The following is a 26763-nucleotide window of genomic DNA, read 5'->3' on the forward strand; positions in this document are numbered from 1 at the left end:
GCACAGAACTGAAGACCGAACACAGCCAAATATAAATAAATAAATAATAATAAAACAAAAAACATAACAACACTTGATAAAGGATAAATAAGCACCGGATGTAGTAAGCAAACTTTGTAGATCATGTGACTTTTAAAAAGTGCTCCAACACAGAGTTTTTATATTTTTTGCAAGACTGAAAGAAAAGACACAGCCCTATCATGTAATTCAGTGGTCCATACATAAAGAGTTATGAGAGAAATTCTTTCTGAAGAGTGATAAGGAAATGTCTGCACACCTGAAATAATTTGGGAAGCTTCCTTGATCTGTCAATGAGGACTTTTGCTAGGTCTTGTAGGTCTCCTGGGACTAAAGTTAGGATCTAACTTTGCCCTCTCACATTTGGTTATTCTTTTTCAAAATAAGGATGTCTATTCAGGATGTCTATAACTTATTTTATAACACTTTGGTATTCTCAGTATGATACTATTGATATATATGTGCCAGTTAGTTTAACCTTTAATCCTAGGAGCTGTCCAGGAATGCACAGAACAAGGCAGTCAGCTGGCATTGTATTAGAAAGGGTCATACCCCAGAGTCTTGCAGGGTCAACTGCAAGTCTTTGGATTTAGGTAGATGTATCCACAATCAACACTTCAATTATTATCAAACTGACTAGAGGAGATTGATCTTTATTGATGAACTAGTGCTTAGTCAATTATTATGGGTTCCCTTGGTGAAAACAAAGGCGTTGAAAGATATGTAGATGAGCTAATATAGTTAAACACTTCTTAGTCTAAATAGACTGCGTGGATGATTCCATTGAAGCTTATATCCTGTACTTCATAGAAATGAGGCCTATAGTTTTACCCCCAATCATTCTGTACTCAGACACTCGACTAGGAGGATTTTTGATTGAAAGATGCTGATTGAAGGCACAGAAGCCTGTCTCTAGAGTATTGCTATGTCCACCTGAAGTGAATGTTGCATACAAGGTGTGGTCATGGTCAAAATATCTAAAATGACAGAGATCTATAGCTTCATTGAGTTTACAGAACAGGTTTTGCTCTTGATTTGCTAATAAATGTTTATCTAATAAATATCACACTGTCTGATTGAATCTAGACTTGGCTTCCTTTCATTATAACCTGGTAGTAAGGTTATAGGGAGAAGTTCTCTCTCAGAATCTTCTTGGGTGTCCACCATTATCTAACCAAAAAATATATATATATCCAACTGTTTTACCAAATTTGACTTCCATCTGTTAAAAAGAATGTTATAAAATGGTTAATATGATAAATCATCTCAAAGTGCTTTAGAAGAAGGTAAATATATATTTTTGTGATTAAGAAAACTATTTTCTGAATATATGGCTCAACAAAAACCATTTGCATACTTTAAGGTACAAAGGAAATTCTAAAAATAAACAACATTCAAGTGATAAAGGAACATCGTGGTTGAAATTTAAAATACACAGAGAAGTCAAAGGGCAATGACATTTTATAAGATAGCTTGAAATATAATGAAGTCAGTTATAATTACATTTTATAACTGCATTTTAAGAAGAGATAGAAGAAATGCATTTGATTCCTTTCTCTGCTACCAGCAATTGAATCTATAGTTCAAAGATCTGAATACATCATATTTTAAACAATGGGTCATTTCAGCTTGTTTCTCTCCCAACTCAAAAGAAAGCAGAGATACTCAGTAGTGAGATAATTGAATCAATTATATTTCAACAAGCAATTTGGAGAAAGATCCCAGTCTGACACTTCAAAACCATGCTGGATTTCAGTATCAAATACCAGATTTCACACAAACTAGCCATGACAACTCTCAGAGGCAGTACCAAACCAAAGAACCTATTCCTCAAGAAGCCCTCTCAATCTGCCTGCCAATGGAGGGGACACGGGTTCGAGCCCTGGTCTGGGAAGATCCCACATGCCACGGAGCAACTAAGCCCGTGCGCCACAACTACTGAGCCTGCGCCATCTGGAGCCTGTTCTCCGCAAGAGAAGGCTGCGAGAGTGAGAGGCCCGCGCACCGCCGTGAAGAGTGGCCCCTGCTCGCCGCAACTAGAGAAAGCCCTCGCACAGAAACGAAGTCCCAACACAGCCAAAAATAAATAAGTAAATTTATATATAAAAAAAAAGAAGCCTTCTCAGATGTTTCCATTTTTCCAAGTGGGGAATGGTAAAGCATCAATCAAAATTTACCAGGGAAATCAAAGATAGGAATTTGATCAATTACAAAATGCCCACAGCAGCGAAGGGATCCTACACACACCCTAAAAAATATACTGTGCCCACTGATAATATTTTACCTTTTTAAAATACTGTCCTGGAGTTTATACAGATCATGAGTTTATACGGATAATACATTTTCGTATTTTTTTCTCTCATTTTTTTGTTTTGAGACATCATTAATCCTCCAAACAGTGAAGCAGGTATGGCTTTTCACACACTGATTTTTCACATATATTTAAAATGAATTGAGGTCAATTTAATTGAATTCAGCACATGTATCATAATAAAATATACGATTATTTCCTCTGGAAACCTGATATTGTTGAGAGAGACTAAGAATAAAATCCTACTGTGTTGTATTTTTCTCTCCTAGTCACTCCATAGTGGATTGTCCTAGGCTTGCAAGATCACCTACTCAGAGCTAGTAAAGAAAAATTAACGTAGCATGAGAGAAAAACAATAATTTTTCATTTTCTTTATCATCACTACCACCTATCCCCTACTCCTCCCCACAAGCATCAACAGTGTAGCAGCAGAAATCAGCACAGTCTATCTGGAACAGAACCACCAGGATCCCAAAACCATATAGAATCTATTCTGCAGAAACAGAACTAAACTGACCTTTTATTTTTTTAAACCAAGCCCATGCCGGCCATGCTTCATAATCAGAAATGAAATGTAAAACTAGACTTGTCTTATCTTGCCTTTGATGTTCATAATATTCATAGATATCTAGCAGACATTTTAATTAAACAAAAAACAACAACAGGATATTGAGAACCTGGAAAAGCCAAAATGGGCAAGCAGAATGTAATTTCTCAAAACTTCTTTAGTCTCTAAGTATCATTACCATTTAGACCTACACAACATGGTAGTCACTTGGTACATGTAGCCACTGAGCACTTGAAATGCGCTTGGCCCAAACTGTGATGTATTATAAGTATAAAACACACACCAGATTCTGAAGGCTTTATTTTAAAAAACTTTAAAACATTGTATTAACATTTAAAAATATTACTTATATGTTAAAATGGTCATCTTTTGGATAGACTGAGTTAAATATATTATTAAAATTGATTTTGCTTGCTTATTTTTACTTATTTTAACGTGGCTACCAAACTGTCACTATTACATACATAGCTTGCATTTGTGGCCTACAGTGTATTTCTATCGAACAGCAATGATCCAACAGAAATACACAACAACCACTTAAATATGTGGTAAACCTTGTGGAAAATTCTACTATTTGACCATTTGGCTCAGAACTTGTAAAAACTTTGCCAGACAGCATAAAGCAGTTTTAAAAGCATATTTCCTACTGAAGACAATGATGTTTTCCATATTCTAATGAGGGACATAACTCAAGAGTGTTTGGAGGGTAAAAAATGATACGGAGACTTTGGTGGAAAAAAACAAAACAAAACAAGCTACCAGCTCAAGCTAACTCTAGCTTGAATTTTTCTGGTTCCTAGACCCAGTAAGTGATTTCTACTTCAGAGGAAAGCTCTCCTTCTTTGCACGGAGGTTCAAGGACAAACAGTTAAAGAATTGTGACCAGGTATGAACAAGTGAAGGAGCATTCCTAAGGGATCTGAGGTCCTGCCTGGTGAACAGTGAGGACAGGGGTGAGATGAGGGATTCTTCACTGCTCAGGGCTCACGGGGTGTCTCCCCTCCTTCATCCCCAGCCCTTTTCTTCCCTTTCCAGCTTGCTTGCGCCTACCCCCATCCATTTCCCCTCTGCTGGTTACTATGCACACTTCTTTTTCCCCTCCCAATTCCAACTGCATCTCCCTCACTGTGGTCTTTCTCCTTTCTTCCTCTGACTTTCTTTTTCCCATGAATTTCTTGTTAAATTTGGGTTAAATAGTCAGAAGGTGGCCCTGAAATATATTTTAATAGACTTTACTTTGTCTCACCTTTTTTTAAGAAGACACAGGAAAGAAATGGGAAAAGAACTAAACATTCAGATACGTGAAAGATGAAAGTGTTTTTTACTTCCACAAGGCTCCTTATTGGGCTCTTATTGGTGTTCCCTTTTTTGCTTTTGTCCTTCACGGTTTGTGACCTTCCACTTATCCCCCCTCCACCCTCTCCCCACAGTCCTAGGGTAATATGGGTCAAGATAAAATCTTCATCAGAATCACCTAAGCAGTTTCCCAGACCTCTCTAGACCCCAAATTGTATTCTTTGGGTAGGAATCAGATTCTTAGGAGTGTAAGTTAGCAAAATAAACAAACTATCCTTAATCTTTGATGTTGATGCATGTCCTGCAAATATCTAATATATCGAAAGTACCTACTGAAAAGTGCATTGGATGTTCTAAAAATGATAGCTCATAGGGAAGAAGTTCAATTGTTGACTTTAGTATTTGGAAAAAAATTAAGAAAAGAACAGGCCCAAACTAACCAGCAAATATTATCAAAGCATTTTTTAACAGAATTCCTTTGAGGTTGGGGTAAGTTAATTTAAGATTTCTATTATGGGTTTCTTGGTATGTATTTCAGAGTCATTTAGCAAAAAAGACTGACAGTCATTTCTCAAAAAACATGGTCATTCAACTCAAGTCATATATTTTACATTTGCTGAAAGTGATTACACAGTTAAAGAACTACAAAACTGTTTAAGTATCAAAATACTTTTTGCCTAATAAATGGTCATTCAACTCAAGTCATATATTTTACATTTGCTGAAAGTGATTACACAGTTAAAGAACTACAAAACTGTTTAAGTATCAAAATACTTTTTGCCTAATAAAACTTTTTGAAAGGCATAAAATCTAGAGTCACTTCCTCCTAATACTGTCTTTGGTTATTGTCTAAAATAAGTTTTTTGGCAGATTTTTCAACAGCTATGTTACACTAGTTAGCAATTTATAGTTGAATTTTAGGAATCAGTATGTTAATAAATTAGATCAAAACACAGGAAATTCTATTACAATTAGGATAATGAATTAAAATTTGTGCTTTTGATGTTCCAAGGCTTTGAACTCATAGAGTTTTGACATAATGTTTAATAAACACATATGTTTACTATTATAAACAGCCTCTCAATCCCCAAGAAATTAAGCCAAGGGAATGTATTTCTCAACTGGAATCACCAATACTTTTATTCAGAAACAAATAAAATATTTTTATTTTTAAAAATAATTTCATCAGACGTTCCCTATTTTATCAAGAATAAACATATAGATTATCAATAGCCAACTTTATGTCACAACATAAACGCAGAAAGAGAAGCAGAATAATCACCAGTCATACCTTATTATGTGTCTGAGTCTGTCCAACCAGGATGAGGATGTTGGATGAGATGATAGACAGGCAGAAGTTAATCAGAATTATGGACCTCTCAGAGCGTATGTACCTAGCCAGAGAGAGAAAGTGTCCAACTTTAAAATTCAGCGGAAAGATGAGAAATTCTCTATTATGCAAATTGGTGGAATTCATCCAGAAAAAGACACTAACATGAAGCCTTTACATGAGAAAAACATATTTAAAAAGTTGTTTTTAAGGAAGATTATTCTTAGAGACCCAATTTTATAGTGACATATAATATCCAAGAGACCTTAAATTTATTTTTCTTTAGACATTAGTGTGGACAACATGGCACTTCTGACAGAAGCTAACTTGCACATCTGTTATCACCATAACTTTTTTTACTAGAAGTATAAAATTTCTTAGAATGATATCAGTTAGTATCATTACCTTCCTATTTGTGTATCTGTAATATGCTAATTATTATCATTTACATCAACCAGTAGAAACTGAAAACCAAAAAGAAAAACCCCACACAGATTCTGAAATATCCCCCTTATTTACTAGGAAGATGCCTTTACTCTCATGAAACCATGAACCATGTTCACCCACCACTTCACTCGCTCAAGTATTTTTATATAGTTAGGCTGTTACTCTTTAGGGTTTTCTTTTCCTGAATAATTGTTCCAAAACAAGAAAAAAGAAAATGAATCTTTACTGATGAAATCTAATCCAATCCACAAATGATAATTCATCATTAGGCTGGAAAATTAGTTGGAGCCTGCCATATTTTACCCATATGAAGAAGTATCTGTATACAGTCTGTCATATAATTTTTAAGCACATCAAGAATGTAAGCCTAGGGGTAAGATGGGAATAAAGACACAGACCTACTAGAGAATGGACTTGAGGATATGGGGAGGGGGAAGGGTGAGCTGGGACGATGTGAGAGAGTGGCATGGACATATATACACTACCAAATGTAAAATAGATAGCTAGTGGGAAGCAGTTGCATAGCACAGGGAGGTCAGCTCAGTGGTTTGTGACCACCTGGGGGGGATAGGGAGGGTGGGAGGGAGGGAGAAGCAAGAGGGAAGAGATATGGGAACATATGTATATGTATAACTGATTCACTTTGTTATAAAGCAGAAACTGACACACCATTGTAAAGCAAAAAAAAAAAAAAAATGTAAGCCATGGAAAAAACTGCTCAGAATCAAATGTTCTACCAGGTGTTTACCCTAAAAGGGTAGCAGCTATCTTGCTTTACTGTACCCTGTGGTAAATCACTGAGTGACAGTAACAAAAAGACATATTTGTTCGTGCTGTGTATTTGAGACTGTTCAATTTGTGTTAGAACATGAACTCACTGTCCACAGCCCACAGTGTGGGCTTCCCTGTGCAGTGCTCCATGGGGGTGCCAGAGATCTGGAGGCACTCTTTGGAAGGTAAAAATCTATCAAAGTTCTTACTCTCTGTTTGTGAGGAATATTTAGGCAGAGGTCCTACATTCCATCACATGTTTCAGAAAAGAAAGTAAAACAAAAACAAGAGTAATAATAAAATATACAAAGAAAAATTTTAATATAAAAGAATCTTCCTTTCTTCACAGAACAAACACAGAATGAACCTAGGTGGACCCTCAATAAAAAATGGCCTCAAGAGTAGCTTAATCTTGTCCCTGCATCATCAGTATCTAAAAATATAATAAACCACACACTGGGATGATGAAAACATCAAATATTAAGCTGTTTCTTTTTTTTTTGGTTGGGGATGTATCATTAAAACGTTTAAGGGCTGCACACAGTTGACCCTTTATGTGATATTAAAGGCTTCCATGACAGCACAAGTACAGAGATGACATTACTGAAAGTCTTTCATTGATATCATTTGCTCGGTAAATAGAAAAATCATGGTAATGAAGACCTAGACTGACCACCCTGAAGAGTCTTTAGATGTTTTCATTTTCATTAACATTGTGACATTATTGCCTTAAAAATTGCTATAAAATGTCTCAACTTTCAAAACATTTTATAAATATGCTTTATGCTTTAAACAAAATTTGTGAATGCATCATTTCAATACATGGATTAAAAGGACATGCTTAGTTGCTCTGTGATGTAATAACGTAATTCTACAGAACATAGCTGTAGATGGAGAGAACGTAACAATCAATTCATTTTTTGATGAATATTTCTAGTGAGCTACATGAGACATCAGCAAATTTCAAAGCGGTATATTATATATAAAATAATTCTGATGTTCACACATTTTACACATCATTAGAAAAGCAAAAAAAAAAAAAAAACAAAAACACTAAACCTTTTAATTAGAAAAAAAAAAAGCAGTAAGATCCTGACATGAGTATTATCATACAGGAATGTTACTAGGTAAATTTAATGTTTACAAAATGCATTGAATTCATCATGCTACAAGATTCACTTCATAGTTTATGAATCTTGAAACTTCTATCAAATTATTAATATTACTTCAATCCTTCTACCTGTAGACAATAAGTTGATGGCCACTAACGGTTAGGAATTCAAATTTATATAGTTTCTTAGTACTGTCTTCTAAACTTCTCAGTTTCATGTCAAGTTTGGATAGATACTTTCAGGTGGTAATTCCTAGAAAGCTATTGCAATAGGTGATTTTCCTGGATTTTCTGGATTACAGCAAACTTCCCTACAGACTAAATAATCCTGTACTTCTTTGATAACTTTTATATATCATTTATACTAGCAGTGTTTGTGCTAGCGTTAGCCATATGTATTGAGGCGTGAAGAGGTGTAATTGGTGGCTGAACCATAAGTACTGAGAAATGGAACTTGGTTCTGAATACTTCAGTGAGTATGACTTATGATGCCATTGATGAATTGTGATACTATTACCTAGTATCCTGGCCCATAAACACTGCCTCATTTCCTGAGAAATACCATTCAGGCAATTGTGGGAGAGAAAGTCTTCTTCCCAGCCTTTGTTTGTCTTGCTCTTGTATTACCAGGACAATGCCTGCTTGACTGAGCTCTGAACCCTGGATTCTACTGTCTACAATGCCATGCCTAGGACAAACATTTCTTTCATTTCATGAGACTGGCCATATATTATCAGATTCCCTCATTTGGTATTTCACTACCCTGCATGGGAAGGCAGGACCTCTATTACGTATCTGTATCAATGGACCAAGAATGTGTACATATTTTGTTTTTGTATGAAGCATGAAAATCTTAATATCTTTGACAATATAATATTCTGGACAATTAATTTTTGTCCTCAAAAGAGTAAAAAATATAATGGAGAACAATGATTTTTTTTAAAAAAGGATGTTAAATCAAATGATCTTTCCTTATTAAATTGTAATTCATTTTTCAACGAAATTTTTTTTTTTTTATGGTACGCAGACCTCTCTCTCACTGTTGTGGCCTCTCCCGTTGTGGAGCACAGGCTCCGGACGCGCAGGCTCAGTGGCCATGGCTCACGGGCCTAGCTGCTCCGCGGCATGTGGGATCTTCCCGGACCGGGGCACGAACCCATATCCCCTGTATTGGCAGGCATACTGTCAACCACTGCGCCACCAGGGAAGCCCTCAACGAAATTGTTTTTTATCCTAAGTAAAAGATAAGTAAAATACTAGGCCTGGCTACCTTTGCAATTTTAATATTTCAAATATTCAGGAAATAATACATAATTATTTATTTGCTAATATGGTAACTATTTTTAGAACATTTTAAAGTAATCAAAATGGATATAAAAATGTTTAACATTTGAAAATTTATTGGGAAGTTTAGTTATATACTAGTTATCAATATGTCAGTAGACATAATAAACTTCACAAATCTAATTCTCATTAACAGAACAAGAACAAATCTTAGAGAACTACTACATTTTCATACAATGTCAAACAGATATAATTTCACATATTATAGAACAGTATTTTTCAATCACTTCCCCTAGTTTATGTATTTTTATGACTTTTTAAAATCAGTTTGTCAAAATCTGACTTAGTGGAAACATTCAGCTGAGAAGTCTTTTCTAAAGCTTTATGGTATTATATTAAAGCATTAATATTATAGAAGACTTTACACATTGGACACACTGAAAGCATATGTTTAAAACTTAAGCATTTGGAGACCATATTTCTATAACAGAGAAATTAATTTGACTGTATCATTAAATTCTCAAGCTCAATAGCAGTTGGGATGAATATAAACAACACATAGACAACTTGGGGTATTAAGAGTACCATGCTTGGGGTAAGCAACTTGTTGAAGGCTACCATCATTTGAATTGGGAAGAAAAGTGTGTGTGTGTGTGTGTGTGTGTGTGTGTGTGTGTGTGTATGTGTGTGTTTTATTTACTTTCCCATTGTAGGAAAATACAGACAAGAAAATTAAGTAAACACTTATTTAGTGTTATTGAGCTCATTTATTATAGCTTAATCACGGCAATTATAATTCTGTTTTCAAAGTACTTCTTTCCGTAAATTAAGAAAACATGAGACATATAATAGTTATTATATTCCTTGATTTAACTCTGAATAACAGAACATTCCATTTCTAGTGTATTAATTGACTACTTACCTCCATAATGCTGCATAGACAACGGCTAGGGTGATCAAGGCCAAGCAAGAAAGGCCACTGCCTACAATTAGGGTAACTGAAGGTGTACTAGAGGATTCCATGATCTGTAAATTAAACAAAAGAAGCAAAAAAAAAAAAAAAAAAAAAAAAAAGAGAGAGAGAGAATTTTTAAAATAAATTAAAATAACTTCTAAACTCAACAAAACTGTCCTAACACTCAAAAATAGCCAATATAGTTGTTATAGTAACCAGATAATTACCCAGTAACCACTCTGTTCACATATTCTCAACCTCTCAAATGACTAATTCTAGCTACTCCCTCTCTCCCACTGTGAAGTAATGAAGGCCTTAAGAGTTTTCAATGCTTGATTGTGGCATATAACCACTTACAGCTTTCTAAAATAAATAACTGAAGCTACAACTTGGTCAACATTAACATGTTAAATTTCATCTAGTTGAAATTTGAAGCAGTATTTATTTTTCTTCAACTAACTACAGTTCAGTTATTTCACAAAATATATTTTGTTGAAATTTACTTTGATCCTCCCATTATGTTATCCAAATCTGGTACCTAGATATTGAAAAATTTTCAAACTTTCTGACTTTTGACAACTTTGTTCTAAGTCAAGTATTCTCTCATTGAATTTCACTAGCTTGGCCTCTAAGAATATAGAAGAAAATCAAATTTCAAGTGTAAGACCTTAGAATATATTTGTGATTTTTTTTCTGTGAACAAAATATATAGAGATAATCTTCACAATGTCAATATTAGTCTCTAAATACTTGACCTTGAAAAATAAGTCTTATATCTTTTAAAACATATATAAAGATCAAAGAGATTTCTTTCTTTAGACACTAACATGGTACTAACTAATAAAATCTGCTGTTTTTCATATTTTTAGTATTGGAAGTTTAACGAAATACACTTTAAGATCAAGTGTGTTCCAAATCTTAGATATGCACAATCAATCTTATAGGCATTTTTGGCTATCAAAATAAAGAAAAAGAGTGATGCATATTTAGGCCAGATTTAGACAGAAAGTCACATTTTTCTTAATAATTATTTTTCACCACTTCAATTTCTGAAATAATTTCTCAAAGTACATTTGATGAGGATGTTATTTTTTCTTTCAGACAGTTTATACAACTGTCTGTTTCAGAAACTAGTTTTACAAACCTATATACTTCTAAGGAATGATTTTACAGTTTCTGACAGTCTCTGCTTTCATAAAAATTTCATTTAATTAAAAAAAATAAATATCCAAGGACACCCCAGAAAACCTGTACTGAAAATATCCAATGCAGATATGAAATGTGTTTGGCTATAGTGTCTGGGGTCTTCATTCTACTACCAACAGTAACCTCACAAATTCCCCAGAACAGCTTTAGAGTTCTAAAATAAAGGTTAAGCTGACAAGTATTTTTATTTGAAAGTTTGCAGCATATTAGCAATATGATTGGAGTACATCCTCAAAACTATACTGCAGAAATTTCAAGTTAGAAGACATAAAATTGAGTAGAATTTAGTTATAGCACACCAACTAGAATTCATTTCACCAAGCTACTGTAGCTAAGGAGGAGACGAACCCAATTTTGCCACCCTGCAACATTTTCCATTTCCCCATTTAAAATGCAGTTCCCTGGAGAAACACTCTCCACAATGTCCCTGCCTTTGCATTAAAGCCGTGTTTTCCCTTTGTTACTTACTATTTCTCTAGGTTGCTGAGCCAAAATGGCGAAGGTAGAGAGACGATCACATAAGCATTTCGTATGGGATGCATCGGTAAGCACAGTTTTACATCCCTGGGTGGACCAGGTTCCCAAAGACTCGTTCCTGTAGAGGGTGGGGGGTGGGGGGGAGATCGGGATAAATACGCCTGACTGCCAAATCCGTAATGAAGAAAATGCAATTTAATTGAGAGAATCGTCTACTGTAATTCCCGTACAGGGGAAAAAAAAAAAATCTACTTGTTGTTGAACAGGACGTAATTTAGATGCATCTCCAGTAATGCAAAGCGAGAGTGTTTGGAGAAAGCAGGCGGGCGGCGGTACGGCGTGCAGAGAGCTGTCCAGCGCCGGAGGTGCTGAAACCGGGACTGGCTCTGTCCAGCCCTCTGCGAGGAACGGCGGCGGCGGCGGCACGAGCAGCCGCCAGAGCGTTGGCAGCCACTTCCTATGCTCATCGGATCGTTTCAAACACTCATAGAGTGTAAAGAGGCTTTTCACATTGCATACCAGCTCTGATTCCCGTCCCGTATTTTTGGATCGTGAACGCTGACTTTTAAGCCGAGGATTTCTCTGAAAAGCCTGCCTAAAAGGTTAGATAGCATGTGTTGGGTGATATAGAATCTTCTCTGTTGGTTAGGGATTTTTCCTCCCTTTAGAATTAGCTGCTGTGAAAATTTCACCCTGGAAATGGGAAGCAGCAGCAGCGGCATCAGCTGGTTCCGACTCTCATTGCCTTTGCCTGATATCCAGGGGAGTGGTGGGTTTCAGACATCAGCTTCCCACTCCACACTTCACTCAGCCCAAGCTCCTCTGAATCCCTTGACATTTCTTCCCCTCACCCACCTCTCTGCCCCGGGGTTGGAAGCATTAAGCTAACCCCAAGACTGCCAGAACATTTAGAAGAATAACCCCACCTCAAAGTCCCGTAGGGATGGGGAAAGAGGGCCTGCTTCAGTCTTCCCTTTGGTGTAGCCATTCAAAATTCTAAAGCATATGGTTTCTTTCCCACCCCAGCAGAACAATAAAAATGGTATCAACCTACGCCTTCTCGGTGGGGGGTGAAGATGGGGGAGAATCCTTCCACCCCCCGGCTGAACTACTCTACAGGAAGAGGAAGAAAAGAAAAAAAAAAAAAAAAGCTATAGAGTTCAACCAATCAACTTTATTATCATTACACGTGTTATATACTGAATGCACCAATTGTCACCTCCCCTCCCCCAGGCACGGAACTCTCCAAGTAGCAAACCTGTGTGTATGTGTGTGCTTAAATTTCAAACCCAATTACTATCTATGTTAAAAATCACTCTAAAACTCCAGAAGTATAACACATGGCTTGGTGTTAATTTTGATATGGTACTTTTTATTTCATCTACTCCATATCTCTGAATGCCTAAAGCTATTGGGTTAAATATGAATGCAGTCTATTTCTGAGCTATTTCAATGACAGAGGTTTCACTGTGACAGCTGGACTTCCAAGTTGAGCTGTAGAGTATAATTTACACTATCCCTTTTTGGGATTTAGATGCAATATCTTTTTAATATTCATTAATTTGATTTAAATATTGATTTGATATCACTAATATGCACGACTCAAAATACTCTTAATTACAACTTCTTTTAAAAAGGAATAGACTATATTTGGGGAGAGGTACCAAAACGTTATACCTAAGTTCACCCAAATACTTCTAAGTATTAGCCAATTAAAAATTTGGTAGGTCTCTTTTCTTTCTCATGATGTCATACAACCATGCAAAATTATATATATATATATATTTCAGTTATATCTCAACCAACTGCAACAGTATTAAATTCCAATTCTACCTAACCAGAGCAGTACTTCAATTTATTTCATTGGCTGCCTGTCTCTTATCGTCTTGTGACAAACAGTTAAGGCCAAATAAAAAACATTTATCTCAGCTGATTAAAGTTTAAAGAAGAAAGATACATTTAAGAGAATCTGACATGTTTTAAAACACAACATTGCATTATTAATCCTGTATGACAGCTTTACTTTAATGCACTATTTGTTTGTGCTTTCAAGATGGAGTCCAGTACCTACACTTTTCATATTATGTGGCTATGACCAATAAACCAATTCAAAGTCTTACCGGGAAAAAAGTTTACTGCAAATAAGACCTCATGAGACAAAGTGATATATTTATATCTAGGTAATGAAAGTTTGTTACTCAAGAAAATGTTAGTATTACTAAGCTTTGGCTGTCAGATATAAAGTCTATGTTCAATATAATGTTGCTAGACTCTGAAGATCATGTAAATTTTATATGACATCTTCAGAAAACTAGGTCAGTTTACTCTGCTCTGTACAGTGATTGCAGTGCTGACCTGGCCCAGTCCCAGGCAAAACTGGGAAGTAAGTAACACTGGTCTCCATGTTTCAATCTTTCATTTCCCCCCCAAGCATGAAATGTTTCTAATCTCACTGGGCCCCTTTTGATGGGTACCTTCCTGAGGCTTACATAACTTTTCTCCTTACCTTTCTTAGGAATTATTATCCCTTTGTTGACTTTACCTGATGAAACTAATGGAAAATATTATGAGTGACTGAGTACAGCTTGATGTGCTCTCCCCAGTTTAATGCAAGTTATAAAACACAAAATAATGCATCTGATAGCAGAACACCAGAATATGATCAGATGAGTAGGAGTGAACATTTTGAAAGGTGAGGAGGTAACTTCCAACTTCTATATTTGGTTGCTTGCAAGAGCTGAGTAATAAGTGTGATGCCATCTGATGCCAAATTTTAAATTTTTCATAAAACCTCTTGATATTTTAAAACCAGATAAAACTCTTATAAATTAGTTTTTAAAATCACTAGCATACATGTCACTACTATTACAAAAACTATAGTATATGTCACCTGTATTTTCACACATTTCATAGCTATTCTTACTGTACAAAATTCTTCGAAAGCACGGTACATGTGTCTGACTGATTTCAGGGAGACCTTGTAAAGCAAACTGATGTGTGGTAGAGCTAATGTGAAGCAAAACAGCTTCCACAGTCTGCACAGAACAAGGTTTTAAAGCACGTGGACTATTCCAGCAGTCACATTATTCTTCTAATGTCATAGATTTGCATGCCATGATTAATGGTATATCTTTGAATTATTCTTAGTTATTAAGTCTAGCTTGTCATCAATGGGGCAAGCAAATACAATGAAATATGTATGAACATTAAAGATATAATAAGAATAACAGACTGAGGATGTCAGAAGCAAACACAAAATGATGATACACACGTTTTACTGAAAAATCACATATTTCTTTCTCACAGTGTCTTTTCTGGGCATTAATTTTTTTTTGCAAATAGTTTTCAAAATAACTAGGCCTGCAGAAATTTCATATAAGCAGCACATTCTTCGTTGGCTACACCTACATTCACCCATGTTAGCTCTTAGCTGTCATCTGTACCTCTTCTCCTTCTTCCTATTATTAGGCTGGCTAAAAGAAGAAAAGAGTCTGCCTGTCCCAAGTATTTGAAAGTACATACCCACAAGGACAGAATGCTGTGAAAATATATGACACAAAATCTATTATTTCCCACCTTAATATTTATTTGAGGCCTTTCCCCAATTTCCTAAGATTCTACATGATTCCTCTTTGGATCGGAGTTCATTGTTGGGGTCTGGATTTCATGGGAGAGTTAAATGATATAGCATGTGACTATATACTCTAGCATTTAAGGTTAAAGAAAAAGATTATCCATTCACTCCAATGAAAAGTTGTTTAGGAAAAAACTGATAGCAAAAACTTATAGTGACACATTTCAAAACTGTTTCAAGAAATCAAACTTTTACCTTTTGAAATACCCATACAACTAAATATTCCACTTAAACCACTCTTTTATAAAACCATCTATTCTACTTCATAATACATCAGTGTGTAAAGTATTTATCATGAATAAGTTATAAACTTTAGCAGGTTTATATCTCAGGGTCGATGTTTTATTTAATTTTTATTTCATTTTAAAGTATAGTTGATTTTCGTTTTATTTAACAAAATTTAACTTAAAAATTTTTTAAACATCTTTATTGGAGTATAATTGCTTTACAATGGTGTGTTAGATTCTGTTGTATAACAAAGTGAACCAGCTATACATATACATATATCCCCTTATGTCCTCCCTCTTGTGTCTCCCTCCCACCCTCCCTATCCCACCCCTCTAGGTGTTCACAAAGCACTGAGCTAATCACCCTGCGCTATGCAGCTGCTTCCCACTAGCTATCTATTTTACATTTGGTAGTGTATATATGTCTATGCCAGTCTCTCACTTCATCCCAGCTTACGCTTCCCCCTTCCCGTGTCCTCAAGTCCATTCGCTACGTCTGCCTCTTTATTCTTGTCCTGTCCCTAGGTTCTTCAGAATCATTTTTTTTAGATTCCATATATATGTGTTAGCATACGGTATTCGATTTTCTCTTTCTGACTTACTACACTCTATACGGCAGACTCTAGGTCCATCCACCTCACTACAAATAACTAAATTTCGTTTCTTTTTATGGCTGAGTAATATTCCATTATATATATGTGCCAGATCTTCTTTATCCATTCATCTGTCAATGGACACTTAGGTTGCTTCTATATTCTGGCGATCGTAAATACAGCTGCAGTGAACATGATTCTTTCTGAATTATGGTTTTCTCAGGGTATATGCCAGGCAGTGGAATTGCTGGGTCATACGATAGCTCTATTTTTAGTTTTCTAAGGAACCTCCATACTGTTCTCCATCGTGGCTGTATCAATTTACATTCCCACTAACAGTGCAAGAGGGTTCCCTTTTCTCCACACCCTCTCCAGCATTTATTGTTTGTAGAATTTTTGATAATGGCCATTCTGACTGGTGTGAGGTGATACCTCATTGTAGTTTTGATTTGCATTTCTCTAATGATTAGTGATGTTGAGCATTCTTTCATGTGTTTGTTGGCAATCTGTATGTATCCTTTGGAGAAATGTCTATTTAGATCTTCTGCACATTTTTGGATTGGGTTGTTTGTTTTTTTGATATTGAGCTGCTTGTATATTTTGGAGATTAATCCCTTGTCAGTTGCTTCATTTGCAAATATTTTCTCCCATTCTGAGGGTTGTCTTTTCATCTTGTTTATGGTTTCCTTTGCTGTGCAAAGCTTTTAAGTTTCATTAGGTCCCATTTGTTTATTTTTCTTTTTATTTCCATTGCTCTAGGAGGTGGGTCAAAAAGGATCTTACTGTGATTTATGTCGTAGAATGTTCTGCCTATGTTTCTCTCTAAGAGTTTTATAGTGTCTGGCCTTACATTTAGGTCTTAATCCATTTTGAGTTTATTTTTGTGTATGGTATTAGGGAGTGTCTTAATTTCATTCCTTTACATATAGCTGTCCAGTTTTCCCAGCACCACTTATTGAAGAGGCTGTCTTTTCTCCATTGTATACTCTTGCCTCCTTTATCAAAAATAAGGTAACCATATGTGCATGGCTTTATTTCTGGGCTGTCTATCTGTTCCATTGATCTATATTTCTGTTTTTGTGCCAGTACCATACTGTCTTTATTACTGTACCTTTGTAGTACAGTCTGATGTCTGGGAGCCTGATTCCTCCAGCTCTGTTTTTCTTTCTCAAGATTGCTTTCACTATTTGGGATTTTTGGGGTCAAATACAAATTGTGAAATTTTTGTTCTAGTTCTGTGAAAAATGCCAGTGGTAGTTTGATAGGGATTGAGCTGAATCTGTAGATTGCTTTGGGTAGTAATTTTCGCAGTGTTGATTCTTCCAATCCAAGAACATGGTATATCTTTCCATCTGTTTGCATCATCTTTAGTTTCTTTCATCCATGCCTTATAGTTTTCTGCATACAGTTCTTTTGTCTCCTTATGTAGGTTATTCCTAGGTATTGTACTCTTTTTGTTGTAATGGTAAATGAGAGTGTTTCCTTAATTTCTCTTTCAGATTTTTCATCATTAGTGTAGAGGAATGCAAGAGAGTTCTGTGCATTAATTTTGTATCTTGCTATTTCATCAAATTCATTGATTAGCTCTAGTTGTTTTCTGGTAGCATCTTTAGGATTCTCTGTGTATAGTATCATGTCATCTGCAAACAGCAATAGCTTTACTTCTTCTTTTATGACTTGGATTCCTTTTATTTCTTTTTCTTCTCTGATTGCTGTGGCTAAAACTTACAAAACTATGTTGGAAAATAGTGGTAATAGTGGAAAACCTTGTCTTCTTCCTGATCTTAGAGGAAATGGTTTCAGTTTTGCAACACTGAGGACAATGTTGGCTGTGGGTTTGCATATATGGAGTTTATTATGTTGAGGTAGGTTCCATCTATGCCTACTTTCTGGAGGGCTTTTATCATAAATGGGTGTTGAATTTTGTCAAAAGCTTTTTCTGCATGTATTGAGATGATCATATGGTTTTTCTCCTTCTATTTGTTAATATGGATTATCACACTGATTGATTTGCATATATTGAAGAATCCTGGCATTTCTGGGATAAACCACACTTGATCATGGTGTATGATCCTTTTAATGGGCTGTTGGATTCTGTTTGGCAGTATTTTGTTGAGGATTTTTGCATCTATGTTCATCAGTGATATTGGCCTGTAGATTTCATTCTTTGTGACATCTTTGTATGGTTTTGGTATCAGGGTGATGGTGGCCTTGTAGAATGAGTTTGGGAGTGTTCTTCCCTCTGCTATATTTTGGAAGAGTTTGAGAAGGATAGAGGTTAGTTCTTCTCTAAATGTTTGATAGAATTCGCCTGTGAAGCTATCGGGTCCTGGGTTTCTGTTTGTTGGAAGATTTTTTTTTTTTTTTTTTTTTTTTTTGTGGTACACAGGTCCCTCACTGCTGTGGCTTCTCCCGTTGTGGAGCACAGGCTCTGGACGCACAGGCTCAGCGGCCATGGCTCACAGGCCCAGCCACTCCATGGCATGTGGGATCTTCCTGGACTGGGGCACGAACCCATGTCCCCTGCATCAGCAGGCAGACTCTCAACCACTGCGCCACCAGGGAAGCCCTGTTGGAAGATTTTTAATGACAGTCCCAATTTCAGTTCTTGTGACTGGTCTGTTTATATTTTCCATTTCTTCCTGGTTCAGACACGGAAGGTTGTGCTTTTCTAAGAATTTGTCCATTTCTTCCAGGTTGTCCATTTTATTGGCATATCATTGCTTCTAGTCATCTCTCATGGTCCTTTGTACTTCTGCAGTGTCAATTGTTACTTCACCTTTTTCATTTCTAATTCTATTGATTTGAGTCTTCTCCCTTTTTTTTCTTCATGAGTCTGGCTAATGGTTTATCAATTTTGTTTATCTTCTCAAAGAACCAGCTTTTAATTGTATTGATCTTTGCTATTGTTTCCTTCATTTCTTTTTCATTTATTTCTGATCTGATCTTTATGATTTCTTTCCTTCTGCTAACTTTGGGAGTTTTTTGTTCTTCTTTCTCTAATTGCTTTACATGTAAGGTTAGGTTGTGTATTTGAGATGTTTCTTGTTTCTTGAGGTGGGAATGTATTGCTATAAACTTCCCTCTTAGCACTGCTTTTGCTGCACCCCATAGGTTTTGGGTCATCGTGTTTTCATTGTCATTTGTTTTTAGGTATTTTTTGATTTCCTCTTTGATTTCTTCAGTGATATCTTGGTTATTTAGTAGTGTATTGTTTAGCCTCCATGTGTTTGTATGTTTTACACATTTTTCCCTGTAATTGATATCTAGTCTTATAGCATTGTGGTCGGAAATGATACTTGATATGATTTAAATTTTCTTAAACTTACAAAGGCTTGATTTGTGACCCAAGATATGATCTATCCTGGAGAATGTTCCAAGAGTGCTTGAGAAGAAAGTGTACTCTGTTGTTTTTGGATGGAATGTTCTATAAATATCAATTAAGTCCATTTTGTTTAATGTATCATTTAAAGCTTGTGTTTCCATATGTATTTTCATTTTGGATGATCTGTCCATGGGTGAAAGTGTGGTTAAAGTCCCCTACTATGATTTTGTTACTGTCAATTTCCCCTTTTATGGTTGTTAGCATTTGCCTTATGTATTGAGGTGGTCCTATGTTGAGTGCATAAATACTTACAATTGTTATATCTTCTTCTTGGATTGATCCCTTGATCATTATTTAGTGTCCTTCTTTGTCTTTTGTAATAGTCTTTATTTTAAAGTATGTTTTGTCTGATATGAGAATGGCTACTCCAGCTTTCTTTTGATTTCCATTTGCATGGAATATATTTTTCTATCACCTCACTTTCTGTCTGTATGTGTCCCTAGGTCTGAAGTGGTCTCCTGTAGACAGCATATATATGGGTCTTGTTTTTGTATCCATTCAGCCAGTCTTTGTCTTTTGGTTGGAGTTTTTAATCCATTTACATTTAGGGTAGTTATCGATATTTTTGTCCTATTACTAGTTTCTTAATTGTTTTGGCTTGTTATTGTAGATCTTTACCTTCTTTTGTGTTTCCTGCCTAGAGAAGTTCCTTTAGCATTTGTTGTAAAGCTGGTCTGGTGGTGCTGAATTCTCTTAGCTTTTGCTTGTCTGTAAAGGTTTTAATTTCTCCATTGAATCTGAATGAGATCCTTGCTAGGTAGAGTAATCTTGGTTGTAGGTTCTTCCCTTTCATCAGTATAAATATGTCCTGCCACTCCTCTCTGGCTTGCAGAGTTTCTGCTGAAAGATCAACAGTTAACCTTATGGGGATTCCCTTGTATGTTATTTGTTGCTTTTCCCTTGCTGCTTTTAATATTTTTTCTTTGTATTTAATTTTTTATAGTTTGATTAATAGTTCTCTTGGCATGTTTCTCCTTGGATTTATCCTGTATGGGACTCTCTGTGCTTCCTGGACTTGATTGACTATTTTCTTTCCCATATTAGGGAAGTTTTCAACTATAATTTCTTCAAATATTTTCTCAGTCCCTTTCTTTTTCTCTTCTTCTTCTGGACCCCTATAATTTAAATGTTGGTGTGTTTAATGTTGTCCCAGAGGTCTCTGAGTCTGTGTTCGATTCTTTTCATTCTTTTTTCTTTATTCTGCCCTGTGGTAGTTATTTCCACTTTTTTATCTTCCAGATCACTCATCTGTTCTTCTGTCTCAGTCATTCTGCTATTGACTCCTTCTAGAGAATTTTTAATTTCATTTATTGTGTTGTTCTTTATTGTTTGTTTTCTCTTTAGTTTTTTCTAGGTCCTTGTTAAATGTTTCTTGTATTTTCTCCATTCTATTTCCAAGATTTTGGATCATGTTTACTATCATTACCCTGAATTTTTTTCACGTAGACTGCCTATTTTCTCTTCATCTTTTAGGTCTGGTGGGTTTTTACCTTGCTCCTTCATCTGCTGTGTGTTTCTCTGTCTTCTCATTTTGCTTAACTTACTGTGTTTGCAGTCTCCTTTTCACAGGCTGCAGGTTTGTAGTTCGCATTGTTTTTGGTGTCTACCCCAGTGGCTAAAGTTGGTTCAGTGGGTTGTGTAAGCTTCCTGGTGGATGAGACTTGTGCCTGTGTTCTGGTGGATGAGGCTAGATCTTGTGTTTCTGGTGGGCAGGACTGCATCCAATGGTGTGTTTTGGGGTGTCTGTAAACTTATTATGATTTTAGGCAGCCTCTCTGCTAATGGGTGGGGTTGTGCTCCTGTCTTGCTAGTTGTTTGGCATAGGGTGTCCAGCACTGTAGCTTGCTGGTCGTTGAGTGGAGCTGGGTCTTAGTTTGAGATGGAGATCTCTGGGAAAGCTTTTGCCCTTTGATATTATGTGTAGCCAGGAGGTCTCTCGTAGACCAGTGTCCTGGACTCGGCTCTCCCACCTCAGAGGCACAGTCCTGACACCCGGCCTGAGCACGTGGACCCTGTCAGCCACACGGCCAGGTACGTGGGGTGTTTCTTGCCTTTTGAGAAGTCTGAGGCCTTCTGCCAGCATTCAGTAGGTATTCTGTAGGAGTTGTTCCAGATGTAGTTGTATTTCTTATGTATTTGTGGGGAAGAAGGTGATCTCCATGTCTTACTCCTCTACCATCTTGAAGGTCTCTCCTATCTCAGGGTTTTAATGGTAAATTTATTCAAAACCAAAATAGCTACAGCAACAATTCTTTAAAAAATTACACACAGCTTCTGAGTACACTGTCCTTGCAATGTATGTGCACTGAAAGAAAGTAATTATTTTCCAATCATAACAGTCATTAACTTCTAAGAATTAGGTGAATCTATATCACTTTTAATGTATATGTCATACCAAAATGAATAATGCATATAGTTTCTTTGTATAAGTTATTCTCATAATACAGAAAATTTTGGAGTGCAGATAAAAAATGTTCCCAATTTTGAGTAAAAAACAGTCTTTAAGGGTAATTTCTACTTTTTAGGACATTGGAAATACTGAGAACTTTGTTATCTCTAGCAACCATTAGTATGTTAAAACACAGTGAAACATGAAATCAGAAAGTTTTGCTAGAAGTAACCTTAGTGATTACCTAGCCCATTGGTTTTCAACACTTGCTGTATATTAACGTCACCTGGAGACCTTTAAAACTTAAACCCTGAGGTGGAGTCTGCGCATTATTACTTTTCTAATGCTCCCCAGATGATTCTAGTGTGCAGCCAAGGCTGAGAACCACTGATCTATCCCAACCATCTAGTTTTACAGAGGAGGAAAGTGAAGTGCAGGGAATTCAGGAAGCTTATTTTAAGGCACAAAGTGAGACACAAAGTTGGGCTTCTCCTTTTCAGATTAGAGTTTTTTTAATACTAACTTTTAGTTGTAGTCCGTTTTAAAGCAGAATGTAATGAACAGTCCTATAAAAAGATCTGAATATCATGCCTATTTACACTTGCAAACAATGTGGCCCTCGTGTAATGGTTTTAGCAAAGTACGAGTTATCAGTGGATGAAGTTAGCTAAGGACAGGTTGTCATGCTTTGGTGTTCATCCTGTTTTTTAATTGATATATTGTATGACATGTAAAAAAACAAACATTGAGTTTATACCAATTTTTCATGACATAAAGTATCTCTCATCTGTAGTGAGATCATTTATAGTTTGAGGTGATATATAAGTTGAAATTACAAATTCTGAAAACATGATATTGAGTAAAAGTTATAAGCTCTTTTTTCCTTCTAAAAATATCCTCTATTTAGATACAATAGAGGATTTTCATATCAATTATCATAATGACTGCATATAGTAATATACACTAGTATACACAGACACATATATAATTTTTTTTAATTTAAAAAGTATAATACCAACATAAAGCATTTATAGTTCATTCACTGTGGTGAAATTTAGGAGTGAGTACTTTGCTACCAGCAGGAAGAGCACTTATCATCCACTAGGCTGAACCTGGAATTAATAGTGACCTCTCCAGACCATACTTAACACCAGATTTCCAATTCTTTGCCTAGAAATGAACTAGTTCTAGGAACATGCTACACTTAGATCTTTCCAGCACTCCTCTGTGCATATTCATGTTTTCTGTCCAACACTAGAATATTAGTTGATAAATTCACCTCACTTTCTTTATTTATAAAATTAACACTCTCCATGCCACACTAGAATATTAGTGCTTTTGACAATTGTATCTTGTTCAGATTTGAATCTCTGACATACCGCTTTTCACTCAGTAGGGACTTAAATGTTTGTTCAGTTAATTTAATAATTAGTTACACTTCAAGGGATGGCTTCTAATGCTGTTGGACCCAGACAGATTGTCTTAGCTCCAATTCATTTGCTGTCCTTCAGCATATAGCAGAAATGCAATCTGAAGAGTATCAATGGATCTTAATAGGCTTATCTATTTGCTTTTGGTCTTCAAACATCATTTGATGATGAACTCTGAAAGACTCAGCATCCTTCAGTGATTATGTTCACTCCAGCAGTGAGGCCTGAGTCTTCACTAAGCAGTCAATAAGTATATAGTGAGTGCTTTTCAAATGCCAAAGTAGAAGACACATACAAAAAGAAAACTAACAGTTTCTTTCTTAGAAAAGTTGGCAATCTGGTTGGAAGACTATATAATCCAAGAATGTTTTCTATCTTATTAGTTTTACAAATTATTCCCGAAAATGCTGTTAATATGGTCCTTCTATTTTAAGCCACTATCATCTCTCCTCTAGATAAATATCATCACTGGGCTCCTTGTTCCTTCCTTGCTATCTATCCTTAAGTTCAATTTCAACACAGCAGCCAGAGATCCTGTTGACACATATGTGAACTCACATCACTCTGTTCAAAACTCTATCAATGGTTCTTCCCATCTCACTTGAAGTAAATGACAAAGCAGTTAAAATAACCTACAAGGACCTCTACCAGCTGGTCATTATCTCTTTCTTTAAAAATCAATTAATTAATTAATTAATTTATTTTTGGCTACATTGGCTCTTCACTGCTGTGCGCGGGCTTTCTCTAGTTGCAGTTAGCAGGGACTACTCTTTGTTATGGTGCGCAGGCTTCTCATTGCAATGGCTTCTCTTGCTGCAGAGCACGGGCTCTAGGCATGAAGGCTTCAGTAGTTGTGGCTTGCGGGCTCCAGAGCGCAGGCTCAGTAGTTGTGGTGCATGGGCTTACTTGCTCCATGGCATGTGGGAACTTCCCGGCCCAGGGCTCGAACCCATGTCCCCTGCATTGGCAGACAGATTCCTAACCAGTGCACCCAAGGAAAGCTCCTGTTTTCACCTCTTTACCTTCCTCTCCTAACACAATACCTTTTCTCTTCATTTCCAACCACACTGAGCTCTTCGTTTTCTCACCTTGGCATTTTGCGCTGGCAAATCTCATGGCCAAGAATGTATTCCTCAAAGATAGTAACGTTGCTATTCCCTCACATCACATATGTCTCTGCCCTTATGTCATTCTCCCAGAGATGTCACTGACTATCCAGCTTAAAGTAGTAACTCTGCATCTGTAGTAGGTTAAAATGGGCTCAAATTCTATATAATTCTTCTCATCAAGAGGTGGAGTTTCCTTCCTCTTCCTTTGAATCTTGATAAGCCTGTGGCTTGATCTGGTCAGAAAAATTCAGTAAAAGGGATGTGTGACTTTTCCTGGAGGCCTCAAAATGTCTTACAGTTTCTACTCTCATCATCCTGAAATTTTGCTTTCATGTGAGGACAAGAAACCAGCACCAGCTACCAGCCATGTGAGTGAGGCAGTATTAGATCATCCATCCCTAGGCTGAGCAGTCAAGTGACTGTAGCCTCGTGAATGACACCAGAGGAGACCAGCAGAAGAACCAACCAGCTGAACTCAGTCAAAGAGCTTTGAATTATGGAATCATGAGCATTAACATGATTCTTTCTCTAAGCCACTAAGATCTGAGGTGATTTGTTCCATAGGAAGTAATACACTATCCAAGACTTTCCCACATGCCCTTGACCTTACTCTGATCTATTGTTGCCCACAGCACTTATTATATCTGATATATTTATGTGTGTATTTTTAAATTCATTTTTTGCCTGTCTTTGCTTACTAGAACGTAAACTTCCTGAGAGCAGTGATATTGTTACATTCATTTCAGTCTTCCCAGACCCTAAAACAGTGCTGGACACTTAGTAGGTGCTCAATAAATATTTGTTGAATGACTACCTGGTACAGATTTTATCCTAGTGTAATTGGACTTTCTGACCACATTACTTCATTTGTTTATTTTTTTTAACAAATATTTATTCATCATCAAATAGATTCAGACACTGTGCTAGGTTATTTTGTGGACATATAAATTTCCACTTTGCCTTTTGGAGCTTGAGAGCTTCAGTGGAAATTATCTTGCAGGTGTAGTGTCATTGCCACTTTGTCATAAAATACACATTAAAACCAAGAATATGTTACTCTTGAGGGTCACTGAATAATATTTACAAGAATGGTAGCACCAGTTTTATTTCCAGTAATATTATTTATTTATTTACTTACTTACATTTAAAACTGTGGTAAGAACACTTAACATGAGATCTACAGTATATACAGTTGACTGTAGGCACAGTGTTGTACAGCAGATCTCTGGAAATTATTCATCTTGGATAATTGAAACTTTGCCCCTGTAGAACAGAGACTCTCCATTTCATCCTCCCCCAGCCGCTGGCAACCATGATTTCAGAAGTATAGGCAACAAAAGCAAAAAAAGATAAGTGGCCTCTATAAGCTAAAAAGCTTCTGCACAGCGAAGGAAGCAAACGTGAGTGAAATGGCAACCCACAGAATGGGAGGAAATACCCTCAAACCATATAAATGATAAGGGGTTAATCTAAAATATATAAGGAACTCTTACAACTCAATCATGAAAAAAAAAAAATTAAAAATGGGCAAAGTATGATCTTTTTTGTCTTTTTTTAAACTGGAAATGTGAGAGTAGAAAGAATTATGGGAAGTAATAACATTAAGGGAACCAATCTACTGGCTTATAAATATGTATAAATATCTTCATCATGATTTATTAATAATTAAAGGTTAAAATATGCTAGCTGCCATCATTAATTAGTCAATAGGCAAATAAAAATAATCATGCTAATGAAAATAACAGCTAACATTTACTGAGTGTCTACTCAAAGTTAGGTGCTGTGGTAGATACTTTAAATACATTTATGAAAAAATCCTGAAATGAAATATCAAGGTTGGATAGTACTGACAAATAGACCTAATGCCTCTATCTGTGATCGTGAGGACCCTGGAGACAAAAGAGCCTGGAGTTGGAAGGTACCTAGATATCTCCATCTGTATAAGATCCATGTAACCCCTGGACACCTATCTTTGGCTTTATTATTATATGTTTAAAATACAGAAATGGTGACTTTCCTAAGGCCATTCAACTGGTACAGGGCTATGCCAGGAACTGAGCCCGAGTCTGTGTGACTTCAGAGCAGATTCCCGTCCCTCTGCTCTCTCAGCGATGAGGAGATAGACGGCACGGTCTGAGCTAGGAATGCATAGGGAGAGCACCCAGAAATGTCACGGTTTGGGGAATTAAAACCTGACAGATTGTCATACAGAGTGAAGTAAG

General features: G+C 36.2%; 1 protein-coding gene across 1 annotated transcript in view; it reads right to left on the minus strand.

Moving 5' to 3' along the window:
- Positions 1-26763, minus strand: part of ADGRB3 (adhesion G protein-coupled receptor B3) — an 802318-nt gene that overhangs the window by 139776 nt on the left and 635779 nt on the right. Inside the window, exons 16-18 of the mRNA XM_065889244.1 lie at positions 11766-11892; positions 10059-10162; positions 5485-5587 (exon numbers count right to left, since the gene is read on the minus strand). Of these exons, the coding sequence (XP_065745316.1) occupies positions 5485-5587; positions 10059-10162; positions 11766-11892 (334 nt within the window). The remainder of the gene's footprint in view (positions 1-5484; positions 5588-10058; positions 10163-11765; positions 11893-26763) is intronic.

This window comes from Phocoena phocoena, chromosome 12 (assembly GCF_963924675.1).
Source record: "Phocoena phocoena chromosome 12, mPhoPho1.1, whole genome shotgun sequence".
Lineage (NCBI taxonomy): Eukaryota > Metazoa > Chordata > Mammalia > Artiodactyla > Phocoenidae > Phocoena > Phocoena phocoena.